General features: G+C 54.0%; 1 protein-coding gene across 2 annotated transcripts; it reads left to right on the top strand.

Annotated features, from left to right (window-relative positions):
• Positions 1-4,792: 4,792 nt before the first annotated feature.
• HAND1 (heart and neural crest derivatives expressed 1) lies at positions 4,793-8,229 on the top strand. Of its 2 annotated transcripts, none has more exons than XM_059062971.2 (2): positions 4,793-5,615; positions 7,223-8,229. In XM_059062971.2, the coding sequence occupies exons 1-2, from the start codon at positions 5,064-5,066 to the stop codon at positions 7,325-7,327; spliced, it is 657 nt and encodes a 218-aa protein (XP_058918954.1). In that variant the 5' UTR covers positions 4,793-5,063; the 3' UTR covers positions 7,328-8,229. The 2 variants fall into 2 exon arrangements, with proteins under 2 accessions (XP_058918954.1, XP_066889513.1); XM_067033412.1 differs by having other exon boundaries at positions 4,848-5,615; positions 7,226-8,229.
• Positions 8,230-11,197: the final 2,968 nt, after the last annotated feature.

Consider the following 11,197-nt stretch of genomic DNA (forward strand, 5'->3'; position numbering starts at 1 on the left):
TACAGCGAGTCAGTCCACTGTACACATGGGACAACTGAGTCCTGGAGGAGGCAGGAACTACACCCTCAAACCATACAGCAAAGGAAACGCGGGCGGGTGGGATCTGGAACTGGAATTCACGTCTCTGGCAACATAATCCCCCCGCACCTGGCGATGCTCTGTCTCCCCCATCTCCAGCCTCCTGACAGTAGGGTTTGGTAGGGGCGGTGGGGAAAGAAGAGGACTCAATGCGGTCCGAAACGGGAGCGGTCGGATAGAACAGAGTACTGCAAAGGGGATACCTGGATTCCCTCCCTATCCAGGGCTATGTAGTCATGACTCATGTAACTCCATTTCTTCCCCTGTGGAATTAATATTCCTAAAAACAGAGCCACCATTTATCCAGGTTGACTGTCACTGTGCTAAGAGCTTCACCTATATAATTTCGCTTAATCTTAAACCAGCCCTCTGCGGCGGGTGTTACCGAACCCTAATTTACAGAGGAGGGAAACGAGGATGCGAAGGTTCACAGCGGACAGGATGCCAGTGCTGAGTTTCAGACCCGGTGGGTGGGCGTGATTCTCCCGCGAGGCTCTCTTAAACACTCCCTTAATACAAAGTTTTAACCACTATGTGCTTAAGAGCCTGTAAAATGGGCTGAGGGTGCTGGCCCGACCTCACTAGCATAACTGGAGGAAGAAGCGTGCACTTACAAATGCTCGGAGCGCCAGACCTTGTGAAGGCGCAGTCCCCACGAGCACCGCAGGATACGGGTCCTGAGGGGAGGTAGGGGGATTTGAGACTGGGAGGTAGGACGCCCCGCCCCACCCCAGAGTCCCAGACTCCTGCTCCTTAGTCTGTTTTTGTGGGCCTGGGCAGGCTAGAGTCTTCGGGCCCCAGAGCCAAGCGCGAAGTCCCAGAGCTGGGAGAGAGGATCTAGAGGGGAGCCGTGCAACAGCCCAGAGCTGGGAATTACAGAACTCCATACTATCAGCCCCCATTTTTCTGAAAATGGGGAAACTGAGGCTCAGAGAGGGAAAGGAACACAGTGAGGTGCTAGGTAGAGCCAGAACTCAAGCACATCTCTTGCCTCTCAGCTTAGAAACATTTCGGCCAAACTCCTGGGCCCCAGACCTCCCACACCATATAGCCTGGGAAGGAGAGAGAGAACACCTTTACGGGGCTCCCACTGTCGTTCCAAATGCACCTGAGCCACGCTGGACTTAAAAGCACATTGGGGTCTTTCAGAAGGCCGGGTCTGGAGCCTAGGCGCCTCGCGTTCTACACAGGCCATCTCCCTGGAGTCCATCCCACTGGAGGCTTCCCAGCCTGGAGCCCCAGTGGTCCTCGAGGACCTTGCTCCCACAGCAGACACTGTTTGGAGGACTACTTAGACTCCTTGACTCGGGGTGGAGAGCAGTGCTTTCTGGGGCCCAGGGGACTGCCAGCACCCTGCTCTTTAACCACCCACGGGGGACTGTGGGGGGATCTGGGGGCCCTCAAGGCTGCTCATGGGACTGGGGTTCATCATCCAGTACTGATAACGTGTTCCCTACCACACTAAGCAGGCTGGATATTTGGAGGGTCTCTATGGGTCCTGAGTGATCTGTGTAACCCTGGAAAACTCTTGGGACACGAGGGTGGGTGCTGGTGCTGTGAGTGTGTGAGTATGTGGGTCACTGCACGTACCGGTCTATCCCGTGCTCCTCGTTCATGGGGGTGGGGGCTGTGATACTGTGCATACTATTGTTTCAACTTCATCTCCAGGGCTTGTGACTGTGACTACTGTAGGTAAGACAGAATGGATTTCAACTTGTCTGAGTGTTTGGAATTTGGGTGTCTGTGTGTAATGGGCAAACATGTGAAACCTTCTACTTCTGAGCACCTGTGCATATACTGTAGTAATTGTGGCTGTGTACTTGTGTGTGTTTGTGGGAACTGAGAACACATGAAATGTGGAATGGGGTTTTCAGAAGTCTGTGCTGTGAATACAACTGTGGGACACTGTAAGAAACTGACACAAACTGGTTGGACCTGTGCACAAGTGTGACAGTAAAGAGTATGTGTCAAGCCCTGCAGCTGTGATATTTGTGTAGAATTGATGTGTTTCTGCTGTGATGGTATCTGTATGCATGCCTGCATGGAGGGTTGGGAGTGGCTCAGAGCTGTAACACATCTGAAGTGAGGTGTGTGCCCTGTGGGTGACAGAAAGATAATGTGTAAAATCCTAGGAATGCACGAATATTGAAATGCCGTGCATCGCATGGGTGTAAATAGTTACCGGGAGAATACACATATGTTGTGGCGTTTGCACGAATGCATGGACTTTCATGTATGCCCGTGATTTTTTGTGAGGCCGTGTACATACATATGTGCATGTGTAATGGTGGGCCTGAGGGTCTGCCGGTGGAGATCCTTCCAGACTAGGACCACGGATGGATGTGTGTCAAGGATCGAGGTCCTTTTCCACAGAGTAATTACTGTCTCTGCCCGCACACCAGCACTCCCGAGAGCCTCCAGGCCAAGGAGGCGCGGGACCCCGCGGAGCTGCGGCTCAACGGGGCGCCGGGTGCTCCCTCCCCGCGAGCCTCCGGCTCCGCGCTCGGCCCAACCCCAGCGCTACTGGCGCCAGGCGCCCGGGAGAGCAGCGGGTTTCCAGCCGCCTCAGGCAGGAAACAAGGACCTCCCTCCCCCCACGCACCTCTAGGGCCCACAGCCCAGCCGAGCTCCCACAAGGGGAAACGGCTCTGGATTAAGCATTTGTTGGCTTCTCCCTTGCAGTGTCGTCGCCCCTCCGCCCGCCGCCATCTGTTTATTCCCTGTACGGGAGAGGAAAACCACGTACCCACTGGCTACCCGACCCCCAAGGAAAATTATTCATCTTCTCTGGGCCTCACTGTTCCCATCTGTAAAATGAGCTAGTTGACCTTTCTCCCCTTGCCTTCGGGCTAAGTGTACCAGGCACACAGCGGGGGTTAGTAAATACTTGTTGAAGTAATGGGTAAAGGAATGAATTTGCCCTCTAAAAAGAGCAGTCATGGGGGCTTCCCTTGCGGTGCAGTGGTTAAGAATCCGCCTGCCAAGGCAGGGGAAACGGGTTCGAGCCCTGATCCAGGAAGATCCCACATGCCACGGGGCAACTACACCCGTGCGCCACAATTGCTGAGCCTGTGCTCTAGAGCCCGTGAGCTCACTGTGCTCACTCTAGAGCCTCTGTGCTCTAGAGCAGCTGAGCCCGCGTGCCGCAATGAGGAGCCCAGGTACTGCAACAAAGAGTAGCTTCCGCTGGCCGGAACTAGAGAAAGCCCTTGTGCAACAACGAAAACCCAACACAGCCAAATATAAAAATAAAACTAAATTTAAAAATATAAAATAAAAAATTTTAAAAGCAGTCATGTATTTCTCTTCTCCTTTCACCCTCACCTCCACATTGCTTTTGAGAGAAGGGCACACTCCCTCAGTTTTCCTATCTGTAAAATATAAGTGAAGGCCTTTTCGCTCCATGATTCTAGATTCCTTTTCTTGGGCCCACGGGGAGGGGTGGCAGACGCTGTCCTGGGTGTTGACAGGTCACCTAGGGAGGGGGCTTGGCTGGAAAAGGTTGGTGAGGGTGGAGGGACCCAGGTATGAGGACATCAGCTGGGAAGCTACCCATCGGGAAGTAAGTCAGAGAACTCCAGCCACAAGCGCTGCCACCCTGGGATTCCCAGGTCCCAATGCCAGTCCAGAGAAAGGCCCCTGCGGACAGAATCGGACAAGCGTAACGGCCCTAGCCCGGAGTGGAAATAGCGGAGGTCTGCGCGGCCAGAACCGCGTCTCTACACCGGTGGGTGTGAGATGCCAGGCGATAAGTTTCTTCGGCTGTGTGAGCCTCTCGGAGAGTGTGGAGGTTGTGGTCTCCTCGGTGTGTGTTTACCGCCAAACGCTGATTTCTCGCAGTGTGAGCTTTGGCGCCGAGAATCGAACATTCTCAAGCTGTGATAACCTGCATACGGTGGCCCAGCGTAGCTGAGCTCCGGGCTCTCCGTTCAAGTCCCGCGGGAAGGAGGCTGCCCCTGCATCAGCCTGGCCGGGCTTTGGACTGGATAAGGCGCCCAGGAGGCGAGAAGAGTGGACCTCAAGCTCTGGAGCCCGGAACAAACTAGTAAATGCCTGTGGGCTTGCAGCCCTCCTCCCCCTCCTCACCACCCCTCTCCTCCCACCTCCTGTCCCCGGCTTCTTCCCCAGTGGGTGGCCGCCTGCGCCGTTGAGGACAAGACTTGGCCAGAGTTGGCGGGTGCTCTACCAGGTGCAGGACCTGCTGCAGTCCCGCAGAATGGGCCGATGGCTAAGGACTTGGGGTGCTTAGGGAACAACATTAGGGGCCTATCTTGCCTCCAGCAGCGCTCTCTCCTTTTCTGGCTCTGAGAACAAGTAGAGCAGATGCCGCTCAGGACTGGGAACCTCTGGAATTTCTATTTTGGATTCTGGAAGGTCTAGAAACAAGAATCTTTCTCTTTTTTTGCGCCTCAGTTTCTTTATCTGTGAAATCTAGGTGAAGGCCTTTTCGCTCCATGATTCTAGATTCCTTTTCTTGGGCCCACGGGGAGGGGGTGACAGACGCCGTCCTGGGTGTTGACAGGCCTGTGTCTCAAGTACTAGCCCCCGTCTCCCCCCCAAGTCGGGAACTGGGTGGGGGGAGGGGCGAAGGCGGGGACGCCTCCCTGTCCCCGCAGGCGGCCTGAGGCGAGTAGCGCTAGCTGAGCTTAAAACCAGGGACGGCCATCCCCCTTTCCTCCTCCCCGCCCCCCTGCCATTGGCTCCAGGGAGAGGTTGACATCAAAGCCCCAGCCTTATATAAGCCAGACCCTGAAGGGAAGGCCGCAGAAGGGTTAAACAGGTCTCTGGGCATCCTCGTCCTCGCCTGCAACAGAAGCCGGCCAGAAGACGGGCTGCGGGTGTCATCTTCAGCCTTGCCCCAGAATCTCTCAAAGCCGGTGTCCACCAGAGCGCCGCCCCAGAACCCACGGGTGGCCCCGGCAGTCTCTGGGGCGCATGGGGCGGCGCTAATCGGGCTGGCGGCGCAGGCCAGGGGCCGCTCCAACATGAACCTCGTGGGCAGCTACGCACACCATCACCACCATCACCATCATCACCACCCTCACCCCGCGCACCCCATGCTCCACGAGCCCTTCCTCTTCGGCCCTGCCTCGCGCTGTCACCAGGAGCGGCCCTACTTCCAGAGCTGGCTGCTGAGCCCCGCTGACGCTGCCCCGGACTTCCCCGCAGGCGGGCCACCGCCCGCAGCCGCTGCAGCCGCTGCCTCCTACGGTCCAGACGCCAGGGCCGGCCAGAGCCCCGGGCGGCTGGAGGCGCTCGGCGGCCGCCTGGGCCGGCGGAAAGGCTCAGGACCCAAGAAGGAGCGGAGACGCACAGAGAGCATTAACAGCGCGTTCGCAGAGCTGCGCGAGTGCATCCCCAATGTGCCCGCTGACACCAAGCTCTCCAAGATCAAGACTCTGCGCCTGGCCACCAGCTACATCGCCTACCTGATGGACGTGCTGGCCAAGGACGCACAGGCCGGCGACCCCGAGGCCTTCAAGGCCGAACTCAAGAAGGCGGATGGCGGCCGAGAGAGCAAGCGGAAAAGAGAGCTGGTAAGTCCGGGTCCCGTATGCTCTAGCCAAGGGCACGGGCGGGGTGAGCATCCGTAGGCCGAGTTCGCAGGGGAAGGAGTCTGCGTTGCAGTTCGTGCGATTTTGAGAGGCTGCAGGGAGTTCTGAGATGGTTGAAATGTGGGATTGTGTGCATGGAGGGAGGCAGATTCCTATTTGAATTCATCTGTAATGTGGATAGTGTTTGTAAGGCTGTGAATGAAGACAGAATCTTACACTTTTCGGATAGGCTCATAGGGTCCCTTCTAAGAATCCATTGGAAGCTTCAGACCCTGAGAAAATGCACACACCATATATTTCACTTCCAGTTTCAAGGGGTCCTGATTCATCCCTGGGATCTCCTGGAAGCCAGGTTAAGAATGCTGTAGGAGTTCGTTACTTTAATTTGCCTGAATGTGAATTGATGCATATGGGCTCTGCTGCTGTTTTCAAAGGGCCTTTGCCAGAGAGGTTGGTCTACTTTCATCATTGTACAGATAGGGAAACTGAGGCCCAGAAAGGGACAGGATGTGAAGGCCACCTACCCGAGGAGTTGTTTACTTGGGTAAAACAAGTCAGTTTATTCCCTGGAGGAATAAACATCTGGAGGATGTCTCACCGCTCCACTCCCCATGGCTGGCTCCTAGGGCCACCTTGATGGTTTTGTGTATAAACACCGACAAGTAAGTCACTCACTTCTTTTGGCTTTGGAGATCGCAATCCCCACTCGGCTTTTTTCGATCCTCTCCAGTGAAGCAACACTTCTGGAGCTCAGTTTCGCTGGTGCAGGGTTCTGGGACCTCTGAAGCAGTGATTTCCAAGCTGGGGAACTGAACTAGTTTCTCTAGATTGGTGCGCTCAGGAACACCATGCGTTGGAGACTAGAGAGCCCCCTGGGTTTTATCTGACCCACAGGGGCTGTGATAAACTAGGGAAGTCACCTGAGGAGACTGGGAAAGACCGTGGTCATCGAGTCTCTAAACCGCCGCCCTGGGCTGGAGGACATGCAGGCCCGAGCGATGCCCTCGTTGGAAGTAGTTATTGGGCGTCTCCCGCTCCCTTCACTTTGCCGCCTCCTTCAAGTAGCGGGGAAGGGGGATGCTAAGCCAGGCCGACTCCCCCGCTCATTTGTGTAGCCTTCTGAGTGCCCAGAGCCGGCTGCAGAAACCCAACCCTGTAGCCAAGCCCAGGCGCTATAAACTAGGTTGGAAAGTGGGATGTGTGCGGGGAGCATGTCCGTGAGCGAGGAAACTGTTGATTCCCACCCCTCCCATTCCAACCACTGCAGTCTCCCTTTGGCGCCATAAAGCCAAACCTAAGAGCATTAGTTTCACCAGCCACAGAAAATTCTCACTACCAAACCCCCAGAAGCTGCCCAGCCCATCCCGGCCCCCCCCCACCCCGCCCCGGGAACTCGGAGCATAAAGGCAAATTTATGAGCCTGTTTGCCTCTTTCGCAAACAGAAATTCGTCACTTATTTAAAGGCTCCCAGTTACTGCTCCCAACACCTTTTACCCCACCCCCACTTTTACCCCACGCCTGGGCAAGCGGAGCAGAAACATTTAAACCTGTCTCTCTCGCCTCTTTTCTTGTGTGTGTCCTCTGGCAGCAGCAGCACGAAGGCTTTCCTCCTGCCCTGGGCCCAGGCGAGAAGAGGATTAAAGGGCGCACAGGTTGGCCACAGCAAGTTTGGGCGCTGGAGTTAAACCAGTGAGCCGAGGCCTGCGCCGAGGACCCCGCCACGGCTGCTCGACCCCGGAGCCCCGGGAGCAGAGGAAGGCGGAGGCGAGTGCCAGGCTGTGGGTGCCAGGGGCTTATGGGGAGCATCCCGCCTAGCCCCTGCTGGGGCTCTGGCAGGTCGCTGGCTGCAACTACACATTTGGATCGCACGTGCAATGTCATTTGAAATTGTTTTTAATACATGAAGATAAAGAGAAATATATATATAAAACCCCCACCCCTGCAACCGAGAGGGAGGCTCGTGGCTGCACGATTCGAAAAGGAAGGACTGCGGGACCCAAGCGCGCTAAGACGTACCCTTCCAACCCTTCTGGGGCGAGTTTAGAACCCCTAACGCCTTCCTCACTACACTGTCTGCCTGTCTTTCTCGCCCCCGTGGGCTTCGCGTCAAAACCCTCCTCGAGCTCTCCTCCCTAATTGAAATGCAATAAGAGGAATCAATAGTTTTCTGCCAGGGAAAGAGAACCAAACCAGGAAGATGGAGGGCTGCCTTTGTTGTTGCCCTCCCTCAAACAGTGGTGTTTTTAATTTTATTTTATTTTTGTCGCTGCACTTCCTACTTAGTTACAAGGGAAATGGCTCTTTCTTTACCTCTCTTTCCTTCCTTCTTGCATTCTTTTCTTTTTTCTTCTTGCTTTTCTTCCTTTCTCTTTCTTTTTTTTGTTCTTCCTTCCTTTGTAAATAAAAACTTTTCCCTTTGTTGAAAAGTTTTTATGTATTAAACTACCTACCATGCCTGTTGCGCTCAGGTGTTTGTTTATCCCCCGTCCTCACCCTTTTTCTACCTCAAATCTATATGACCACTCACTGCCCCTTCCCTTTGCAAAGCAGTATCTATGCTCTTGACTAATAAAACATTTTCTGAAATCAGCAGAAGCCTGTGTGGTATCTTGGCGGGTATCTCCACCCCACTCCATCGTTTCTGCTAGTTGGAGCACCTCTTGTTCTACTTCTCTTTTGATAAATGCCAAGCCCAACTGCAAATCAAATCAAGGGAAGGGGGCAGATAAAGGATTTACTCCTGGAACAAAGAGTAGAGTTCTCCTTAGAAGATAATGGGGGGCGGGGACAGGATAGATTTAATGAACCCACAGAACAGAAAACTGGAAACGAATTAGATCCAGAGGGGATGAGCTAGGACTTTCGTGGGCCAGCATTTGGGCCTGTCTGTGGGTTAGTAGGCACATCGGTGTCAGCAGGCCACGGTTTGGGGTTATTGGGAAGGGGGTCTGTCACATAAACGAAGGACAATGCGAGGGCAGGGTAGCTCGGAACAGGGGAATGCCCTCGGGAATACTTTCGCATATGTGAAATTCTGAACCTGCAGTTGCACGTGTCATGGTGCAGGAACTCACACGGAGCCCCGTGGCTGAGCGGGGGGGGGGGGGCAACGAGGGGCTGCGGAGCACAGTTCCAGCACGCAGTAAGGACGCGGCAAGGCGCAGCAGCTATGATTTTATACATGAGTGAAAGAAGCTTGTGAGTGCTCATGGTCAAAGTGAGACGTTTAGGTTTCTCTCTAGCAACAAAGCACTCAAGTATTTGTGAGAGGATATGGATCTGTGCAAAGGGATGGGGGGGGCGGTATGTGCAGGCTAATTCGGGCACTTAAGAAATGTGCGGAGAGCAGTTTCGGAGCCTCCACGTGCGCACCCATGGCTAGGTGTAGGGGTGAATAAAAGCGGGTGCATTTGTCAAGGCGCGGGTGCGTGCTGGGCTGAACTGGGGCGGGCAAATGCAGGCGTTTCTGTGTCTCTGAATAACAGCATACGGACAACCAGTGTGGTTTGTGCGCAACCGTGTGCGAGGCTCTAGGCTAAGCGCTTTTATGTCTCCTAACAGCTGGCACGACCGTCCGAGGGAGCTCATGGTCTGCGGTGCCTGCACGGCCCCCGAGCGCGCTGAGAGCGAGGCGTTAGGACGCGCGCGGGTCTCTCGGCGCTTTCTCGCTCCACATCCGGAGCTGGAGGCCCGGCCTTGGGGCCGAGAAAGGAGACCCTGGGCAGCTCCGGGGCCAGGCGTGCCCCAGGCTCCTCGTCTCGGCATCGGGGTGAACATGGGGCCCCGTTAGTTTGGGCTGTAAACACCGTGGCAGTGCTGAGCGGCCACGCGGGCCTTTCCCGACGCGAAGGAGTTAATAAAAGGTGTTTTATGGGCGCGAGGAAACGGCGGCGGAGGTATGAGCTTCTCTCTACAATGACCCCCTACTTTTTCCTTTATTCCCTCTCGCCACCCGCCGCCAGATCAAATAGGCCCACGATTTAACTAGGGCAACACCTCGCGGTAATGAGCAGTCCTGGCACACACCCTCCCCCGGCCTCAGTACCCGGCGCGAGGCCCCAAGGCCTCTCCCGGAGGAGCAGAAAAGAAAAATCGACTTTTCCTTTTTTCATTTTCTTTCCAAGAGCTGGGAAGCTCATTAGAAATCCGGAGAAACAGACTCAGGGAGCAAGCCAACTGAGGTGCCCCAGCACGGAGGGGACCTTTTCCTAGATTTGAACCCAGGACTCCAGTTTAGGTTACAGACCATTTTCTGGCTAAACACAGAGCACGCCGCCTGCGACTATTTTTAGCACCGTGAAGTATCCCAGGCACGGGAAGAATGCGCACCCGGGTCTTGCTTTCTTGTAGCCCCGGCCAGTGAAAGGAGAGAGGGGTACCGAGGGGTACCGCTCATGGCAGTCAGAGCCAAGTTTGGCATATAAGCTGGCCTCCTCCGAAAACCCCATCCGGCCGGGTGCAAACCCTCTTGGAGAAGACCGCGGAGGAGCCTAACATTCGGTCCCAGCCCTGTCTGGTCCTGATCTCAGACCTGGCACCCAGAAGCTGAGACAGGGGGCCAGTGTCCATTGAGGTGGTCACCGGGACATCTCCCCAGTTTCCCCAAGACTTACTCCACCGCCTAGAACGCCCGAGCCACATTTCCAGCCTTCACTCCTCGACTGAAAAAGCCGAGCCCCCAGCGCAGAACAGAGTTGCTCCCGGTTTCACAAACCAGTTTTCGCCAAGGGCTCCAGATTCGGGGTCCAGATCTTCTCCCCGCACCGGGCTCTACCTCCTTTTATCCGTCATTAGCTCTCCCTCCGTGAAATAGCTTTAGAGCCTGCCTTTTACTTTCTTACTCTCTCCCAAGTTTCAACGTGGTTTGTCCGAAACCCACCTCCACCTGGCTGTGGCAGATGGTATCATTATTCATTTGAATTAAGGACATAACATTTTTTTTAAATCTGGGGGGTGGGGGAATGGAATGATCACTAACTTCAAAGCAAATTCCAGGAATTTGTCGTAAGGAAATAGTAACTGATGTTTCGAAGCTTTAACTAAAGGACTAGTCTACCAAAAAGTATAAAAGGACCTCCAAAGTGTTATAATTACAGAACTGGTTAAATAAATCCATCAGTGGGTTACTACTCAGCCCCTAGAAAAAATGTGGTAATTGATATGGAGAGTGTTCCTGATACAAGTGAGGGAAAACAAAACCCTCTCAGCTTACTAAAGCAGGCAGTGACCTGCTTTATGTAAAAATAAATACATAAATATCATTCATGGAGAAAAAGTGGAAGAATATACATCAAAACATTTACACCTCTACCTGAGTTGTGGGAATAAGGATAATTTTGACCTTTCCTCCTACTTAGCCATATATATATATATATATATACTACAATGAATAAGTATTACTTTTGCAATAAAAACTTAAGCTGAAATTTCCTTCTAATTTTTCCTGTGGCCAGTGTAGTTTCAGTACACTGTTTATTCAACATGCATTAATTGAGTGCCCACCTTGTGCTTGGCACTGTGGGTATAAATAATGAATAAGAAATAATCCTAATAATTACTATCA

This window comes from Kogia breviceps, chromosome 4, assembly GCF_026419965.1.
Source record: "Kogia breviceps isolate mKogBre1 chromosome 4, mKogBre1 haplotype 1, whole genome shotgun sequence".
NCBI classification, from domain to species: domain Eukaryota; kingdom Metazoa; phylum Chordata; class Mammalia; order Artiodactyla; family Physeteridae; genus Kogia; species Kogia breviceps.